The sequence below is a fragment of the Calonectris borealis genome, chromosome 1 (assembly GCF_964195595.1).
Source record: "Calonectris borealis chromosome 1, bCalBor7.hap1.2, whole genome shotgun sequence".
Taxonomy (NCBI): domain Eukaryota; kingdom Metazoa; phylum Chordata; class Aves; order Procellariiformes; family Procellariidae; genus Calonectris; species Calonectris borealis.
In genome coordinates, this window is record NC_134312.1 from 61,164,083 (window position 1) to 61,185,038 (window position 20,956).

General features: G+C 43.4%; 1 protein-coding gene across 1 annotated transcript in view; it reads left to right on the forward strand.

The window, feature by feature from the left end:
- Positions 1 to 17,528, forward strand: part of NUAK1 (NUAK family kinase 1) — a 50,495-nt gene extending 32,967 nt beyond the window's left edge. Inside the window, exons 3-7 of the mRNA XM_075156954.1 lie at positions 3,308 to 3,459; positions 4,754 to 4,819; positions 11,791 to 11,910; positions 12,215 to 12,347; positions 13,434 to 17,528. Of these exons, the coding sequence (XP_075013055.1) occupies positions 3,308 to 3,459; positions 4,754 to 4,819; positions 11,791 to 11,910; positions 12,215 to 12,347; positions 13,434 to 14,587 (1,625 nt within the window). The 3' untranslated portion in view covers positions 14,588 to 17,528. The remainder of the gene's footprint in view (positions 1 to 3,307; positions 3,460 to 4,753; positions 4,820 to 11,790; positions 11,911 to 12,214; positions 12,348 to 13,433) is intronic.
- Positions 17,529 to 20,956: the final 3,428 nt, after the last annotated feature.

Sequence of the window (20,956 nt, forward strand, 5' to 3'; positions counted from 1 at the left end):
GTCCGTCATCAGCCCGCAGGTTACGGCCCAGGTGTTAACAGGGCAATATATTTATTACCTCATTATTATTTGCAGTAAGTCAATCCAGCCTTTAATTAATGCCCTTCTCTCTTCCCCCAGCCGTTGGCCACAATGCTTTCTTGGAGCATATGTTTATAAAACTACATACTGTGCTCAGAAGGGAAATTCAGAAGTGTCTGTATGAAGCCTGCCTGGCATCCTAACCACTGCTGTGAAAATTCATGATGCACATGGCTGATAGTCTGAGACTTGCCAGAATACCACCATGTCTCGTGCCTGATTGTTTTGACCACTAAGTTCCTCTTTAAGATTGTGTGTGTGTATAGACATAAATCCTACTGCCTTTCCACTCCCTACTCCTTCAGTGGCAGCTCCTATTTAAGACGTTTTTGTCTGCTGTTCAATTCCCTCTCTGCAGAGGGAATTACAGCAGAAAAGTAGCTGCATGCCCTCTCGTGAGATTCAGCTGGTACGGTGGAGGTGCTCTAAACTGAAATGATGCAGTTGTAAAAAAATACCTCCCACCTCCCTGGAAAAAAAAAGATTCTCCATTCACCTCTGCTCCTTGGTGAAGAGGTAAATTACTGTTCAATTCTGTAATAATTCAGCTATGATGATGCTGAGGAGGCCTCTGTAATGTCATCTAAGTCCAAGGGTAATGTCCTCCTCGTAATGCTTCCTCATGAAGAAAAAGATGTGCCAATTTGACCTGAGTGTGCTGGTAAACTGAAACCCGGATACGAGTTACTTCTATTACGGGTGCTTCTATTCTCATTGATTGTGGTGCGGTTTTGTGACAAAAATTCAAAATTTGGAACAGTGATTTATGCTTTCCTAAATTCAGTTTTAAGCTATTGTCTCAGATTCCTAGAGGGCATAAGAGAAAATTTGAAATGGAAAGTACCTTTAAATGCACGTTCCTCCAAACCAAGTACTTTCCGCTTCATTTCTGCAGAAATGCAGTAAAATATGTCTGGATCAGACATATTTTAATACGGCAAATTTGAGTCCAGAAAAATTAGATTTTGGAATTTAAAACTTCAGAACATCAAGGAGGATTTGAGAAAGCTTTCATGACTGAGTGCTGAAGGCAAAACTTCAATGAAAACACCGTCTGGAAGAATGCTCCATCATAGCAGGGACGTTGTTATTGTCATCATCACCACTGAACGCCTGGTAGGGCATCAGCGGTCGGGGGAGCGGGGCGGGAAGAGGCGAGGCCCCTTCGCCCCCATCTGTGCCCCTCTGGTGAGGCAAACGTCCCCCCGAGCTCAGGGTGGTCCTTGGCTGGTACTGCTTGGAGTGTGCGTTCTCGTGAGAGTCTGCTGAGGTCAGTGGTGCCGTGTGGCGATTTCACCTATATGTGTATGATATAATAACCCCTAACTCATTGAATCAGCTGGGTTTTTGGTGGGGGGAGGGATTGGGGTTTGTTTGTGTTGTGGTTTTTTTTTTGTTAATCAAATCTCTTAAATAAGAGCATTTTTAGTGATTTATCTCAGCTTACTGAAACTATTTCTTTTTGCCTTCCTAAGCAACCCTGTGTCTAACAACCCCTTCCCAGCTTAGAGAAACGCGTGTGTGCATTACTGCTTTATTGGTAACACATCACAGCACTTCCCTATATGACATAGGACATGTTCAGTTTTTCCCAGACAACATCAGTCTGTCATTCTTGGAGAGGATACTGTAAGTATAATCCATCCAGAGATGGCTCTTCCAGTTTCCGAAGTTTATTGCTAATGAGGATGCACATAGGATGTAATCACTGGCAGGAGCCTCTGCTTCGGGGTACAGTGAGGCCAGCAGACAAGGAAGCGGCCAATTTTATCTGGCTGTTCGCTCTCCCTTTTATCAGAGCTGTTTGGCTGGAGTTCAGGGGTGTTAGAGGGAACTGCAGAGGCTTTGGCTTGTAGAGTTGAGTGACAAGGTGTGAGAGGACATGAGACAAAGCCTAAGAGCAGCAAATATCTGCCTGTTGAGAGAGGCAGCTTCACATTTCACTGCAAAAGCTGAAGCTGTTGTTTTGGGGTTTTTTTTAAAACACTAAGGACTACTGGCTGAGCTTTGCTAAAGAGATATAGGAAGGCATCATTCCAGCAGGGCTGGTCAAAACTAGCATCTATTTGTAATAACCCCTATAACCTCATTAATTTGCAGATGCTTTGCTGCCAGCGTGACTTGGCCTCAGCAGGCTGCTGCCACAGATAAAGAGAGAAGGAAAATCACCATGTTTTAATACGAGCAGGGGTTATTTATGGCAGGTGCAGTCAGTTTCCAGTGGATTTTCGGTGTCAGAAGGGAAAAACTATTTAGCAGCCAGGTCATTATGGCAATTCGAGACTACTCACAGCCTGCTTTACTAGATTAAGTGTTTAGTTATCTGCAGCTCCCAGTGAAGTCCTTGACAGCATGTGCCACAGAGTACCCTCAGCCCCAAAGAACAGTCAAGTTGTGATGTGTATTAGAGGAACGTTCCTTGCACTGCTGACGTGGGAGTTGCGCATTGCTGCCGGCTCTGCGCAAGTGGCAAAGGACGTATCTACAGCATGGAATAGGACATGCAGTGGAGGCAGGAGATATGTGAGCTCGAGGATGGATTGGGTGCATGAGATGGGGTGCAGAGCCATACTGACAAGAGCTGTACAGCTCCAGAGACATTGCAGCCACTGCTCTAGCTCAGGTGTCCGTGCCCACCATGCTGTTGCACAGAGGTGGACTGGAAGAGGATGCATGCACTTGTTGGATTTTGGTGATGGGTGAAAGCCAACCAACAGTCATTGTAAGCCAAATGGCAATTCTGTATCAGCCAGTCTTTGAAGACAGGGTTTATTATGCCTTCTATTAACCCTTTCCAAATGATGTTTCCTTCTGTCCTCTGGCCTCAAGAGGACTACTGGTAAGAGGCAGTCCCTGTCGGAGCCAGGGTTAGTATTCAGATGTCGCTGGCACAAGTGTCCACCTCACCTCACCTCATTAGGATCAAGTTGACTTTGCCACCTGTGAGCCCATGTTATAGAGGTAAAGACCTTCTTTCATGTAGCCATATGAAAGTGAAGATAGCCTCAACTTTCTTCTCTTGGTCTGAAATGTTGTAATATTCCTCTGGAAAAATTTAGCTTTGGAGCTTGCTTTTTGCAGTGGGATTGGTAGTACATCTCTCCAGGCTGCAGTGATGACATAGGATGTGTTCAGTCATCCTAAGTCTTCTTCACCCTTTAAAGTGTCAGTTTTCAAATGTATTGGATCAACTGTGGCGTCTTTTTTTTTCTTTTATCCTGTGCAGTGTTTGAAAATAAAGATAAGATTGTGATCATCATGGAGTATGCAAGTAAAGGAGAATTGTATGATTACATCAGTGAGAGGCGGCGATTGAGCGAAAGAGAGACAAGACACTTCTTTCGACAAATAGTGTCTGCTGTACATTACTGCCACAAGGTGAGCAAAGGATTTGATATTAAAAAATGCTATTTGAAGCCTGAGTAGTGACATATATTTCAAAGCATGTCTGAGGCAACAGCATTCATTATTAAGTATGACAGCATGTGATTATATCAGTACAACAGGAGATCTTCATTAAAAGTGCTACAGTAGTTTTTAAAGACTAAGGATGTTTTCCTGTGTTATGACCGATACCAGCCACTCCCTTACATTAGTCCTACATTGCGTTTTTGCCTTGGCAAATAATTCTCCTGACATTAAAAAAAAATAATTAACAACATAAACTAGAAAAGGCATCCCATAGAACTTCTACAACATTAATATTAATACATTCAAACAAATTATAGTTTGCAATTTGAATATACAAGTGAACAACTTCAGTATAGGAGATAAAATATATGAAAGAAAAAAGCCAAGAGAAAGGTACGAGTGTTCATGTATGAGCTTTAGCGTGTAAGCATTCTGGATAGGCAAAAGTAACCTTTCTATATGTAGCAGGAGCACTAAAAAGATACCCTTTGCTAATGACTTTATCCATCATGGTACCCATTAGAATGACAATTTAAGCAATTAAACCCAAGGTAGCTGACTGGCTGTCATCATGGACCTTTTATCCCTGCTTATGAACCAACTGCATAGAGCCAAAACTTGCATGAGGCTAAAGGCAATGAGCAGCTAAGACAATTTTTGATATGAATTCTTAAACACTTTAATCTCCACTTGAATTCTGATAAACAAGGGTGGTTTTCAAAGTCCTCACTGTGCAGCGCTGAAAAGCTGCAGCATCCTTCCCTGTGCAGTTAATTTTTCCCAAATTTCTTTAAAGAAGGCTCTGACCAAAACCCAGCTTGTTCGCTTCCATCCTTAACATTTACAGTCCTTTAGGATTACAACTCCCCCGATCCACGTGACTGCACATTGGAGGAATGAGGGCTTTGGTAAGGACTAACGTCATTGACAGATATTGTTTTCTGGTGCCTGGGAAGAATATATTGCTTTCACGCAGTGGGGGCAGGATCCGGGCTGGAATTAAGTTCCGAAAAGACACCCCCCAGCCCCCAAAACCCCTGCTGTTTTAGAGGCTTTGTGGGAGGACAGATTCCAGTCATTCTTCCCTTAACCACACACCAAGTGACTAATACATTGCCTGTCACTAGTCACTGGGCCGTGAGTGTTATGACAGTGAAATCAGCCCTGAAATGTAGATGCAAAGACCACCCTGCCAGCTCACCTTTAATTTTCCCAATCTTTTCTCATGTTCTCCCCCCTGTTTTTTTCTTCCTTGTTTCAGAATGGTGTTGTCCACAGGGATCTAAAACTGGAAAACATCCTTCTTGATGACAATTTTAATATTAAGGTAGGATTCTTTTTCTCAGCTTCTCAGAATGGATTTGCATGTTTTGTAACATTTTTATCCGAGGTATTAGAAGAGCCAGTGTTATGGCAACAGCTACTAAGCAACAGCATCTGGCAAGAGGCTCAGGGGTTTGGAGGTTGGGGAAAGAGCACCACTGGTGACGGGCCATACACGCTAAACGAAGCTTTGCATAATTTGGGGGAGAAGGTCCTGTCCTGCCACCCATGGGCCGTGATTCCCAAAGCAGCATCTATTTACTGGTAGGAAACAGCAGAGCATTTCGTGCAGTCGGGTTTATTGTACAAATGATATTATTGCTGGCTGCTGCTGGGGCTCGGAAAAAAACTCTCCTGGTCTACAGGGTTCAAGTGCCTCCTACAGAACACTCTGAATGTCCTTTTGATCATGGCTGGAAAATAAGCAAATAGAGTTTCAAAATAAACCTAGTAAAGCACATGTGCTTCATTAGGAAATGGCCTTGGAACTCCAGACACAAACGTATACTTTGGATAGTGATGTCAGTGATGTCATTTCCATGTCATTTCTCCCCAGTGAAAGCATGGGAATGACCTTTTTTCCCTTCTTCTTTTTTTTTTTTCTAATAGCTGTAGCACAAAGATAAATAATGCAGAGATGAGTGTGGTTTCCAGGTGGCTGAACCTGTTCCACTTTCAGCTTTGTTCCTCTCTGGGTAGATGGATGTGAGGGTGGCTGGGTGCGCTCATCTATGGGCAAAGAAACAGAGGGAGGGACGCCGAAGAGTTTCTGCTGACGCTTGGGCATCCTTGCTTAATTAACAAAGCAGCCGTGGAGCTCCCTGTGTAGCCAAGTATCTAAATAGCCTGGATCTTCGTTTTTCCTCCTCTGAAAGCCACAGGGCTGCACGCACTGCCTTCTGTGCTTCACGCTGGAGAGATTGTCTTCATTTTAAGCTGATGTGCAATGGAAACGGAAAGTAACATATGGTAGCTGCCATCTGTGTAACACTGATGACAGAAGCTAACTTGGATCAACTAGTGGATTAAAGGCACATAAATATGCGGTTTCTAAAAATAGGCTTTTACAGAAGGCCCATCCAATGCGATGCTTGGACGTTTTGCTGTTAACATCCAGCGTTAGAGCAAACCTCCCCACTCCTGTTCCTACAGGGAGACTGGCTGCAGCAGCCCGAGCTGTTCTCAGCAGCGCTGAAAACAAAAAGTAGCCTTTCTAGGACATTGTATACGAAACAGGCTTCCGCAGGCAGGATGACCTTTCTTTCCGCATTACACGCCAAACTATCTTCCCAGCTAATCAGAGAATTCTTGAGAGAAAAGAGGAATTTGGGGAATTTGCTAGCTGCGGTGGCCTGGATCTCCGCACTGTGGTCCTCATATGCAAAACCAATCACTTCCCCAAGCCTCCGGGGAGCTGTGCTTTGTCAGAAGGCTCCGCTCCCTGCCCTCTCTTCTTTATGGGAGTCTAATCGTCCTGCGGGGAGAGCGGGAGGATGGGGCAGGGACGGGTAGTGTTGTGTTCGCCTCCAGCCCAGGGAGGTGACCCAGGGGCTTCAGAACCACAGATGCATTTCAGCTGTCATAGCGAGTGGCACTGCTGTGGGAGAAATTCGGGTAGCTGCAACTCCCCACATCCCTTCCAATCATTTTGACGTCTTTTTCTTGAAGGCTTCCCTTTCCTGAACTGAGCTGCGTTTAAGCTGTCGTGTAGGTATTTTGCGTTTTCCAGCCTTTCTTCAGTTGCTTCTCTGCAAACCGTAAGGCACGCCTCTGAGCGGGCAAGGCTGCCTCAGCGTGGGTCGGTGGCTGCAAGCTCCCGTGTTGTCCCTGGTAACTGCTTCTGCAAAGGGTGAAAATGAAGCTAAAAAATAGACCGAGCTTGGGAAGCAGTTGGAATTTCATACATCTTACTATCAATAGTGTTTGAATTTGAGTTCCTTCAAGAGGTGACTTTTTGTATTGTTTCCCTTTTTCTCCCCGCTCTCTTTTTTTACACCTCGGGACTAAGATCGGCTTTGAATACTTGATGTTAAGCACACTGCCACCATTTCCCTGATGCTGAAGCTTTGAATATGTTTCTGTGGTTTCTATGTTACTTGCACAGAGTTTTACTTCCCACTTTTTCTTTGTTTCACTAAACAGTAACCGTTGGCAAGGAAACACATATGGAGCTGTAAATTATTTATTAGGAGTAAATTTATCAGGTCCTCATTCTGAGAGTATTTATATATGGTTTATTCAGGCGGAAAAAGAGAAATATGTAGTTTGGGGTTTGGTATTGACTGATGGCTTCAAATACTCAGTGGAAGGCATTTTCTAGAAATGGAGTGATAGTCTTATCTGTACTTTTCCAGTATTTATATTTCATTCAGTGGATTACAAAGCACTTACAAAATTGGCAGTTTGATTTTAAGAATGAGAAAATGAAAGGAAACCCTTTGTTCTTGGGTGCAATGTGCAATTAAATACATGTTTCTGAAGAAGCCAGTGATCTGGCATAATATACGTTATGATATACACAAACATGTGATAGTAACGTGAAGAAAAAATAAGATATTGTAAAAATAGATCCATGTATAGCAACTTAAGCAATACTTTTAGAACAGGAAATAAAAAGGACAAGTAATCCATTAGAAATTGTTATCCAACCTAAAAGGGCCCCAAGCCATTTTACATGATACTACACTAACTTGGAAACCATTCTTAAATTTTAGCTAATTAAATGAAGGTCATGAAGACCTATGGAGACATAATCAGCTTTTTTTTTTAAAGTTACGATAGTGAGTAAAAGTCTCTGGAAATGGAGTCATGTGTTGGAGCACAGCAACTAGGAAACAGCAGTGTCCAAAAGCTGACCAAAAAATCACATGTTTTGAAGAGTTCTGCAGGTCCGAAGGCCAGAGGTCGAAGGTGATGAGGGGAAGAAAGTGATCTGATCTGTGGTATATAATTATGTTTTTCAGGGGCTTGGTGTATGCGGTAATATTTCCTGCAAACCATTACTTAAAAACCCTAAATGCAGCAAACACGAGTGAATAAAATGAGTTTTAAACACTTGTGAGACTGAACATGCATGCAGATCTATGGGGTACAAGGAGTTCATCCAGCCAATTAATCAAACAGTACCTTGCCTTGCTCCCCAGATACGCACCCAACCATCTAGCAGGAACCCCGAACGTGAATGTTTCTCCTGGGAGCTAGCCTGTCTGCGGAGGTCAACAGCGGGGCACAATCCTTGGGCTAAACCTCACCAAGGCACTGCAGCCTCCCAGGGTAGCAAATGTTATTTGCTTTCTTACCTTGTTCATGGTGCCATATTCTTTAAAGAAATAATGCGCTGATGAAATTAGGGTTTGTGCAGCATGTTCAGGCCTCTCCTTACTCACATTCATGTGCCAGCTGCTAACAGCACAGTTCACCTTAAAATTTACTCCGTTCTCCTTTCAGCTGCCCGCACTTGCTGCCTTCCACCCTCCAGCTCTGGGTAACTCGGAGCTGCTCCCTCTGCTTGCCCCCGGTTCCTGGGGGTGGTACAGCAGCCTCTCACTAATATTTGCATCCCATCGAGAGGATATCATTGTTCATAATCCTAACTGGATTATGGGCAGGGTCAGACAGGCAGCAGGGCTAAGGCAACCCCAAAGCACCGAAAGAGCTGCCCTGAGTTGTTGAGTTAGAAAGCCCTTTGTGAGAAGAGATTCGTGACGGCTTTAGGCGTCTGCCTTTGGTGGTCTTCAAAAAAGCCTTCTGCAGGTGCCGCCTTCTCTTCATTAGTTTTAAAAGGACTGAGGATTTTAGTTTTTGGTTCATTGTAGGTATGAATTTACTAGAAGAACTAGCAGTGGGGCGAAGGTGTAGCTGCCTCCATTCTCCCGTAGCTCCTGCAGTTTGGCCTGATGAGGACCACATGTCCCCAAGCACTGCAGCTCTCGCCAGTGCCTAAATCCCCAAAACTGCATGCAGGGAGGTGGAGAGAAACTGCTGCCCAGTGCCGCAGGCAGGGAGTTAGTGCCTTTTGCTGGTCTATCCAAATACCGTGTCCCTGCCCCATGCCACAAGCTACCCCCAGGGATGCCTCTGTCATGCAACCAGGCACGATGGAGGGGGCCTCCTTGTTCACAGTAGGGCTGTGGTGGCTCCTGGGCTGGGAATTGCACCTAAAAGAGATGTCTAGCAGAGGTTGACGTAAACTGTATGATCAACCCCAAAGTGATAGAAGGAGAGAAAAATGCAAGTATAATAGTAACATAATCCTACTGACTGCACTTTCTCTTGGGCCAGTAAGAGGACACCAATCAGACTAACCACTAAAAACCCATGAGGGTTTCATATATACAGAGTAAGTGTATGTAATTGGGATTTACCTTGCTGGAAGTCTCACCCACTGCACATACGTTTCATTTGCTTTAAGAGACCTAATTATTTCTCTATCTACAATACAGAGAGATAGATTTTTAAGTGGAATAAAACTGACAATTTCCATGAGTGCGAACTTCATGGCATTTATAGTCCACACTTAAACATAAATTACATCTGGTTTATCATAGCTAACAGTAAATACGAAACATACACCTCCTGAAGCGAGGGGAATAAAAGTCCACTTCCCCGCTCCTCCCAATTTAGGAAGTTTTTTTGACTTGATGCTTTAGTTCCATTTAAGTGCCAAGAACATGAAGTAATGTTGGCTTCTATTAATCTTGTTTTGGGGGGCATGACAGTTTTAATGGGAAAAGCTGATAAACATCAGTCTGTGAGTATGGGAGTGGACTGTAACATAAATACTCTTTTCCTGAATGGTCAAAATGAAAACATAAATGCCCAAGCCTGAGAGTTTCTTAGTGAGAACAATGGTATGTGTATCCCTATATATATATTCATGCACATCCACATGCATTTTATACATTCCATGGTGTTAAGGGAATGTATTTTCTTAAGGAATCACACTGTGCAGTGTTTGTCCTTGTCCTAGCTGCATCCCGAACTAAAATAAAACTCAATGACCAGCACGAAGTTTTAACACTGAAATGATCCCATTCTTTCCCTGATTGACAGGGTACACTTCATAAGGCTTAAAACCAACTTCCTGCAAGCCAGGCAGGGTGACTTGATAAGAAAGTGGAATTTAGGGCAATTAAGTGCAATCTGAGCCATGAGAATATGTTTGCAGACTGCAATTGTACGCCAGCTGTTTTCAATGACATTCCAGCCATACAATGAAGATTTTACAAACCACATTTATTTAAGGACTGAATTTTCTGCTGTGGATTGATAATACGCTGTTTGAGGGACTGAGTGAATTCAAACTATGAATGGACATGGTGAGATGAATTAACATTAATGAACAGGAATCAGCTGCTCTTTGAGCAGGATATTATGCGTCCAAATTGTCGGTGGAACACCTGCACAAGCAGAACATCAAAATATGAGAGGGTGAAGCGTGAAATCTCATATTTGCTCTGTGACTTTAAAAATTTTGTGAAAATGATATTTTTAAAAAAAGTTTATATTTCTAACATAAAAGTATCTACATCTATATATTGATATCTCTATCTATTTATAGATAAAGTGTATATATATATTTCTATTTTGGGATAAAGAAAGAAAATTGGGAACTTCTGTCCATACTTCATCAACTTTGTTTATTTTGGTCTCAACTGTGACATTTTTAGGTGTAGCTGTAGGAGTTTAGATAATAGAGGCAAAAACTTTATGTCTCCCAAGAGTTCACTAGGCATTGCAATTAAACAGGTATTAGAAGCACTGATGATACACATATTAGAAAGCAAGAGCGAATGATGCTGCTGGTAAATCCTTTTCTTTTCCATTCACTTTGTGTTTTCTTGAATTTTCTTTTGTGAAAATTCCTGGGATTTAATTTCTTTCTAGTAGAAAAGACCCAACTAAGGTGAAGAATACCCAGAGAAAACTCTTGTCTCTTAATAATACCTTTTTTATGCCTGTGCTTTATGTCTTTCATGTATGCCTTATGTTGATAGTGGGCAGTAATAAAAGTATCTCAGGGAAACAGAAGCGTTTGGGTTTTAAACAAGATAAAAAAGGAGATGTGTTGCCTTGTGCTAGAGAAACAAAGGAAATGCAAAGGTTGTGGGGGTATTTAGTGTTGCTATCCTCACCCTTTGTTTTGTAAGAACAAGAACAGGGAATTGAAGTAAACAAAATATTTGGACCTGATCCTGCAATTCCTACATGGGCAAAATTCCCAACAGTCTCAAGGGAAGTTTTGTTTGTGCTGGGAAAGCCGGATTTGGGCCCATTGTTTCCAGTTAGGAACCAGACTTGTGTTTATTATCTCCTGATAGACATCTCGTGTGCTTAACAGCTCAGATTCCTCAGCTGGAGTCCCTGAATCTGGAAGAGTTAGCGAGTGCCTCCCTTTCCCCCTCCTTCAAGCATAGCTAAGTTCCAGATGATTTCAAAAATCACTTTCTTCTGTAATGCTTCGTTTCCTGTGACACTCCTGCCTCACTCCTCCTCTTGGATTGAAAGGTCTTGGCTTTCAGCTTGCGTGGGCGCAATAAGAACGATAGTACTTTCTGCTTGCTTTCCTTTGGTATTAATGATTACACAAGATGAAGAGCAATCAGTGGACAGCAGGCCCAGTGCCTCCCAGTATGAGATTGTCTTTGCAAGCATATGCAATTCATCCAGGATAAAATTACTGACTGGTTGTTGTGCAGTCAGTCAGTGACCTGTCTGTGAATGGAATCAAAGCACCCTTGTTCCTGATCTGGAGGATTTAACCTGGGGACCCTTCTCCTTCTCTGGAGGATCTTCAGAGAGAAAAGTAAAAAAATCATAGAATAATATTGGTCAGGGAACTTGAGAGATTATCCACGTCAAGATCGCTGCCCTACAGCAGGGTCAAATATAGCTGAGTCTTTCCTGATAAAGGATTTTCTGTTGCATTAAGATAATTGTTAATACTACAGACGCCTTGTGCGATTCTATTTGCAGATTGCTGATTTTGGACTCTCCAACCTTTATCACAAAGACAAGTTTCTGCAGACCTTTTGCGGAAGCCCACTGTATGCTTCCCCTGAAATAGTTAATGGACGACCTTACAGAGGCCCAGAGGTAAGAAGGGTCAGCTTTTCTGTGCTGGTATGGGGACGTCTTTGATGATGATGTTCTTGAGGGTTAGTCTTAATGCTTGTGTTACTGCACACGTGGGTTCGCTTGGGTCTCTCCCGTATTGAAAGTTCTCAAGCTGCCTTTGTTTGCTTTCGTTTGCTTTGCCGGTGGTTAGTCAGATGTTAGATACCGGTTTGCCCATCAGCAGACGCAGCTGGACGTGATGCTGCTCTTGTGGTGCTAATGGCAGGGAGAAGGGTGGGGATCAGCTTTCCTGGGCTTCACAAGCATTGTCTCTGTATTTCAGGTTGACAGCTGGGCCCTTGGTGTATTGCTTTACACTCTGGTTTATGGAACGATGCCCTTTGATGGCTTCGATCACAAAAATCTCATCAGGCAGATCAGCAGTGGAGAATATCGTGAGCCAACACAGACCTCAGGTATAAAAAAGGAGTGAGGGCAATGTATTGAGCTGACAGGAGTTCAGAATGGAGGGTTTGCCTGGCCCCTTCCAACATGTTTTGGTGTCATATTAGAATGATGAAGAAAAAAACCCTCTCATTCCCCTACTGATAGCACTTCATCTGCTATCAATTCCCATCTGGGCACAGCATTTACCAAAAGCCCTTTTGAAATTAAAGTTTTATAGCAGATAGATTTTATTGCCTTGGGGAAGCTGTAACGGGCTCTTTTAACTAGATCTATGACACTGGAAGGTCTGTTAGCTATTGCAAGTGGAATTGTTCAGACAAGCTGTAAACCGATACAACATACTGGTAACAGATCAGTCCTCTAACTACCCTGTGGTATATCACAAGCAGAGAGAAGGTGAATGGTCAGAGCAATGCAGTCTCTTATCCAAGAAGGCAGACCAAAATCTGAATTAATGCCACTATGTTTGCATTTGCTTCTACTTAGAGGGTAGCACATTAAGCAGTCACCTGACACAAAAGCATCAACTAAGTCCGAGTCATTGGTTATAATGACTCCTTCCAGCCTTAAACATCTATGTATACATTATATTTAAATGAATATTTATCTTGTATCATTTTTTTGCCATCCCTTTCAATTTTCTGCTGCCTTGCTCTCTTTATGAAAACATACCTTTAAAATATACAGAAGGCTACACTGTTTATGGAAAAAGTAAATAGAAAAGCAATAATGTGTAGGTCATTTAAAATATCCCAATTCCCCTTTGTTTTCCTCTAAGTTCTGTAATTATTAGAGTTGATAGGTTTGTGACTTCCTTTGGTAATACAGAACTATTCACTGACTAATACAAATATTAATTTCTTTGATAACCCAGTGTACATTTCCCAGGGTGAATCATATTCTTCTGATAAGAAGTAGTACTCAAATGCATTTTCCAGCATTGACTGATAGCCAAAGCCTTGCCCCCTTTCACTTTTCCTGTTGTAAAAAGCATTATTTTTGCTCATTTGATTGGCTTCACGCTTCCATTTTAAACTGACAAAACTAAAAGTGCCCATATTCTAAATATTTTATACTCCATTCTTTGTCCATAGATGCTCGTGGTCTTATCAGATGGATGCTGATGGTGAATCCTGAACGCCGAGCAACCATTGAAGACATTGCCAACCACTGGTGGGTTAACTGGGGCTACAAGAGTAGTGTTTGTGACTGTGATGCCATGAGGGACTCCGAGTCCCCATTGCTGGCAAGGTTCATTGATTGGCATCACCGTTCTACTGGCCTCCAACCAGAGACTGATACCAAAATGAAGTGCCTTTCTAAGCCCAAAGGTCCTGAAGTCACACTAGAGAGACAGAGGTCTCTGAAAAAATCAAAAAAGGAAAATGACATTGCACAGTCCATCCAAGAAGGAGGAGCTGAAAATGCGTCCAAACCCACCTCCAAGAGACCCAAAGGCATCCTGAAGAAAAGAAGCAACAGTGAACATCGATCTCACAGTGCAGGTTTCATAGAAGGAGTGGTCAGCCCAGTGTTACCCTCTGCTTTTAAGCTGGAGCAAGAGTTGTGTAGGACTGGCGTAGCCATTAAAAGTGTTGTGGAGGGAGAGGTAGCGGGCAAATACGGCACTAAGCAGTCTTCACTAATGCCAAAAAAAGGAATTTTAAAGAAGACTCAGCAGAGGGAGTCCGGCTATTACTCCTCTCCGGAACGAAGCGAATCTTCTGAACTCTTGGACAATAATGATGAGACAGTAAACAGTGACACTTCTCCGGGGGTCACAGAGCCATCCAGAAATGGGTCTTACAGCCATTCCTGCAGGCGTAAGGGTATCTTGAAACATAACGGCAAGTATTCTACCAGCAGCACTGAATCTGCTTTGATTAGCCCTGACACACCAACGCTGGAGGCCATGGAAGAAGTGGTCCTGCCTGGGGATGCATTACCTCGAAGTTACAGTCGCCCTTCCAGCGTGATTAGTGATGACAGTATTTTGTCCAGTGACTCCTTTGATTTGCTGGATTTGCAAGAGAACAGGCCAAACAGACAGAGGATACGGAGCTGTGTCTCTGCTGAAAATTTCCTCCAGATCCAAGACTTCGAAGGACTTCAGAACCGCCCACGGCCACAGTATCTAAAACGTTATCGCAACCGTCTGGGGGACAGCAGTTTTTCCCTTCTCACAGACATGGATGATGTGACTCAGGTCTACAAAAAAGCCCTAGAGATCTGCAACAAGCTCAACTAGCAGAGGGAAGACGGAAACGGGGGGAAGGGAGTTTTTCTGTGTACCTTTATGGTGGAGTAAGCCAGGTCACTGATTTGCTGACAATGGTAGGTTTTGCTTCAAAGGACCTGACTGTACCTACTTAGCTGAACTCCTAGAGAAGTAGCCCCAAAGCCATCTCACACTTCTCTAATTTTGTGTCCTCAAAATATTATCTACCTGACCAGAGAAAAACCTTTGGTCTTTGTATATGTGATGAAAGCACATCAGGATCTAGCAGACAAAAGCATCAAGATTTGATGGCTTGAAGTCAAAGCTAGACAGAATTAAAACTGGAAGTGAGGGGGACACATTTTGAGAGGTTTAATATTAGGTTTAATTAATATTAGGTTGGCTTTATCAAGAGATGAGCTGAATTCTTCAAGTCAAATTTGGATGTCTTTTAAAAAGAGAGCCTTCATTTCCCCCTGAAGTTATTCATCTGGTTACAGTCATTGCACATTGGAAATCTTTGGCTTGCATTATGCAGGAGGCCAGGCTAGGTGGTCACCATGGCCCCTTCCACCAGGGTGACCTGAGACGTTCTGAACGTGTTCTGGGACAGATAATTTGAGAGACTCACCCCAGAATAATCTCACGAGGTGTACGTGGAGCAGGCGTTCACATCTGGCCCCTCCCACAGCCATTGCTCTTCAGTGAGCAGGAGGCCCTAAAATTGTTTCCAACTACCACTCCTACCAGCAAAACCAGTCACAGAAACGATAATGGGAGCTGAAAGGAATGGATGTTATCAGCAGCTAAATGACCTTTTAAGGCATTTCAACCCATGTGTTCAATTTGCGACTCTTTCAAATTAGCCAGCCAGATGAATGCCCAGGCAGAGACGGATCTGACAAAGGGTCTCAAAGGTTAACTGCCCCTCCAATCTAGAGTTCAGTCGCTGTCAGCAAATGGTGCCACCTTGCTGTTAGCTTGTAGTATTTGAGGGTGACAGGTAGTTTGCGACCAGAATGTTAGGTAAGGAAAAGGCTGTAGCATGTAGGAAATGGATAGAGGTCAGAAAGTTAGGGAGAAGATGCCTTTCTCCAAGTGAAAATGTTTCTAGGTAGGTAGTAATGGAGCAGAAAGAATTGAGCGATGAAATGGTAATGGTAGATTTGATAACAGAGTTAGCATAAAAATGCGGGCCTCTCTCTATATAGTGTAGCTGGTACTGCGCATGGAATGATACCAGTGTGAAAAAACCAAGAAGGATATGTGTTTGTGTTCTCAAACATATCTAAATATCCAGACTGAAGGCTTCAACTCCCATAAAGGTACCACATGGGTCTACTGGATTACCTGAATGTAAGCCTATGTCAGAAAGGCACTGTGTGTTTGACAGGCCTGGGCAAACTGGAATCTTAAGGTCTATTTCAGTCTCATTTCCGTGAGCACATAGCCCCTGGCTTTCTCGGAGGTGCGCTGGTGTGAGTAGGTGGCAGGTTTCAGCCTATGATGTGGAATGATCCACAGCTGCAAAACTTACGTCTACACGCATACCCAGAGCAGAGGAGCATGGGGCAAGCTCTGTTCTCACTCCTACCCTGTAACTGGAACTGAAAGCAGAATTCGTCCCACTGTGTCCAAAATCCTAGGGATCATGTGGAAACAGAATAGAGTTCCTCTGAGGATTCCCTGGGAATCAGGGATAACCCCATAATTCGTTGGCGTCTGGGGCAGGGAGCTATTTCACTTGCAGATTCCTTACTCGGAGTATCATGGTACTTAAGTCTGCCGCTTCCTCCTAAAAATCAGCTGGGCTGCCTCGCATAAAGATGAATGAGCTTGAATTTCCTAAATCAGTTAATCTGCCTCTACGGAGAACCTTTGCTTATTGTGAAACACTGGACCAAATTTGGCCCTGGAGTAAACGGCATCAATACCATGAAATCTATGAGAGACGTGCTTTCAGGTGGTCAGGTGAAATTTGGCTCCCTGTCCATTTGCTCAGGAAGGGCAATTGCAGGTCATTTCTCTACAGATGCGTACCTCTCTTTATGATATTCAGACGTCCCATCTTCTCACAGGCCCCGCATGTGCTCTCTTAGCCCATCCGAAATGAACATCCCATTTGGCAGTGTATTTAGTTAAAGAGTTTGCTGTGGTGCATTTTAAAACAACCCGACATAATCTCCATGGCCTTTCGGAAACAAGGACGTGCTTTGCAGCCACGGCTTTTAACTCGTGCCCCGGAGCGCAAGAGCCAGATCCTCAGCTGGTGTAAATCAACGCTGTCCCGTTGACATGACGGAGCATCATGTCAGTGGGGTTACGCTGATCGACACCTTCCCTGCAGATCTGGCGCTGAACCTTTAATGGATTTATAGAGGTTTCAGGACGAAGGGAAGGGAACTCAGCCGGCCGTGGCAGGGAAGTGGGGAGCACCCCGAAGGCTCGTATCTCCCGAGGCTTTTGCCCAGGCCTGCTTCCTTGTGTGCAAATGTGAATGAGTGAGTGACTGCTTGCTGCCAAACTGGAAATGTTACGTAGGGATTTACTGGCATGTTACTGGCATGTTACATGTTTACTGGCATGTTACCATTCCTAGAAGAGAAGAAAAAAAAAACTTGACTGCACATTGTTATTATTAGTGTTGTGATTTTTATTTAATTTTTTTGTAATACAAAGTTGACTTTTTTATTTGAATTTGTCTTTTTTTTTATTTATTGGTCTGAAAGCCATTTCAAAGGTATAATAATATATTTGGTGTAATTTAATTGGTGCAACATTATTTTACAGCTCCGGCCAAAATTGTTTGGTGTTATTTTTTGGGTTTTTTGGTTTTTTTTCTCCCAATCCTTGGTTGGTTTGAGCTCTACGAGGCACACAGGGGAAAACGCTGGATAATCACCCAAAGTGTTTGTATTTTTAATCTGATACTGGTTTTTATTAAATAAAATGAAATTAATGTAACTGTGAAGAGTCTCTCTCTCTCCCTTTTCTTTTTCACTGCACATCAGCATCAGCCGAGGCCAAACGGTAATGAACTTGTCATGCAGAAATACAGCAGCATCTCAGCACATTGTACCAAGTTGTTTATGCAAAGCTTCTTGGCTCGTTTGTGCATTTGAATATAACGTGGGTGGCCAGCCACAGAGACTCCCGTGCTACGAAGCATTTGGCACTGCAAAACACCCAGAGCTTTCAGCTATAGAAATGTTTGGTGGAGAAGAATAGCTGACTGGGGTTTCTCTGCTGGAGATGAATGAGGTTTGTGGGCCAGGTGTGCTGTAGGTGAGATGAAGCAGGCGGGCTGACCAGACATGGCACAACTCATTTGTAGCCCAGAGACAGATGGTCACGGTCCTTTCCCCTCTCTGACGACGAGAAGGACAGTTTATTAACAATTTTAATGTTCCTGTTGGTTAATTTAGGGGGTTTTCGGGCAAAAAAGACTGGTGGCCATCCGCTGCTGTCAAATATGGGATGGTTGCAGTCAGATGGCTTTGAACAGTCAGTGTAATCAGCTGGTGAGAGGGAAAAAGGGAGTCAGTTTTCATTTTTTGGAGTCCCCTTGATAACGAGAAGGCTTTAGATACTGTTTTTGTTGGAAAGCGGGTGGGCTTCATAAGGGAAACTGGGTGTTAGGTGTGCTGTGTGTGCTGGGGACTTGTTAAAATAAAGGAAATGGTTGGCAACGTCCTAACATTGGCTCTGAGAAAGACACCATTAAACTTCACCCTTGATGCAGCCAGCCAAGATACCTGTGGTGTATATTCTGCTTTTTAAATTACAGGCGGTTTGGATTAGGATCCAAGGTTTGGATATCATGCAAAAAAGGCTTTCATTTTTCTAATTAATTTTCTCTCTCTTGAGCTTTTTAAAGCAAGAAGCCACGGCTGTAGGTGCTAGATTTATTCATCATCACCACTTAACAACCAGTGGGAATAAAGGGAAAAAGCCAACAATGCAGAAAGGCAAACAGCCATTAATACCTTACAAAGGGAATGATTAGCTGCTGTATGCTAATAGAGTCAGAAATTGTATATATTCAAAGTCAGCACACGTGTTCTTGTATTTGAGGTGAATGAGGTCTAGCTGTGTGGGTGCTGGTTGGTGGAATATGTAATGCAAGTCTCTTCTGTAATAGCGATTATGAAACGGTTTTTTTTTAACACACTAGGAAAAAAGTGAAGTTGAGGGCAAACCATTTCTTTTGTTTTAAAAATAATGACTTTTAGAAAGAAAGTTCTGGATGGCTGGGTATGGTGTGCGTACATAGCAAGCACTGAGAAGCAATTACGTACGTGTTTGTACAGCTCTGAGAGCGCACACTTCTGGGGTGGGGTGGGGAGGTGGGTGTCTAATTTTCCTATTTATTAAAGGAGATAAGTGTACAGTCATATGCCTTAGCTGGAGTTAAATAGTAAGTCTGTAGCCAGACCTGGTCTTCTTTTATGCTTGCTCTATGGGGACTCCAGTGTTTCTCAGGAATTGTTGAATTTTTATGGATTGGGCAAGACAGAAGCAAGGAAGCAAGGAAGCAAGACAGGAGCTTGGGAGCTAAGCAGTTGAGTGACAAAAGCAGTAGTGGTTTTTTTATACAGCCACAAATAGTCTTGTCCATTATAACCCTTTCTTTACCTCTAGAAGTCGATAATCTCAATTTCTGATCCTGCAAAGCCTGTGCATGTGCGTAACATGATAACGTCAGGGATCCCTCTCGCTTCTGTGGTAGGCTTGCTGAAGTCCAGGGGCCAGCTCACGTGAGCGGTGCTGCCTGATGCCGAGCGACGCTTCCATGTACCAGTAGAGCACTTGGAGGCCAGCACAAACACTTGCAGGAGAGCCTGACACTGCTCCTCAAAGCTCACCGGCCCCAAGTCACTGGTGCAGAGGGAGAGGACTTGTGCCGACACGGCGGGAGGCAGCTCTCTTCCAGTGCTGTCACAGCCTCTGAGGTGGTGCCCACAGCCAGCCCGTAGTGCTGGCAAGAGAAGCAAAATTCAGAGCGAAGCGATACAGTAGAATTTCTAGCCGCAGAAGTTTGCATTTGATTTGTAGTTGTGTCTCTTCTCACAGAAAAGACTGGTCTCCATTTAGAGACTTCAGGGACTGTGAAAGTAAGGTGCTAAATTGAGGTGAAGAGATGGCATTTCTAGTTATTGCCAACAAATGTATTTACAGATAAGTTTGCTAGTGACTCCACAAGCATGTGTAATAATAAACTTTGCAACAGCAGAGCCTCAGTTATAGCTACAGGGTAAGTCATAACCAGTCCAATGAAGGGAGAAGTCCAATACTTATGTAAATTCAGTGTATATGAGACGCTTATCAGTTTAGTTAAACATTTATCTCAGTGATTCACATCTCATTTTAATGAGATGCTTCTGGAGACAAATCTGCAGGAATGCTTTTGTTGAGCCAATAGAAACTCTGGTGTTTGCTAGCATCAGCCCAGGCTCTCCGGTACCTGTCCCAGGGTTACTGGTTTCAGCGTTTCAACTGGAAGTTTTACCACGGAAGAGAACAAGTTGTGTTTCCCCTGGATCAATGGTATTTAGTATTCAACTAGGGCTCTTTCTTTTTTATTGTTGTCTGGTGGAACTGTCTTTTCCTCCTTGCCAAACCAAGACATCTTTCTCATAAAAGACTGAGTAATTTGGCTGGAGAAGCAACTTTTTTGGATAGATGATCTGAGCATTTTGTTTCTGGCTATCTCTCTCTAGCCCTTACCCCCCGCCCCATATTTCCTGGAATTTCATCAGTGCAGAAAACCCTTTGATTTGTGTATCATCTGGCCATACGGAACCCTGCACTTTTAAGGACACTCTATGTATTTGCACTGATGCTTAATCGTTCTTTGGAAAAGCATTTTACAAGACAATTTTATGCGTCACCAGAAGGCTCCTCGTCCCAACTCATGTGCTAGGCTTAGAGCTCACACTGAGAAGAAGTGCACCAGGCCCAGGGCCACGATGGGATTAGATAGGTGACTGCCATCAAAATAAGGAAATCAGCTGTGGGTGTTGGCCATAGGTGCACTTGCAGGTCAGGACATCACCCTACTTCTTCATTCAGCAAAGCAGCTCTACTGCTGGAGTGAACTCCGTTTTTTTTGACACTGAGCACCCCTGAAAACTGAGGCCTGAGCTTTCTCACAATGCGCACCCAGTGCTGAAGCCTCGGCTGTCAGAGATCATGTGGAAATGTTGGCGTCAACCCGCCTTGACCTTTTCTTTTTGCCCTTTCCCCTTTCGCTTTATCCTATTTATTTAACAGAAATAATGTCCCTCACTCTCTCACGTACTCCAAATCTCATTTGCTGTCCTGTTTAGTTTTGCTCCATAGACTGCGTAATACCCTGTCAGGGCGGTGGGTTGAACTTTGCTCACGAGGTGCTTTTGC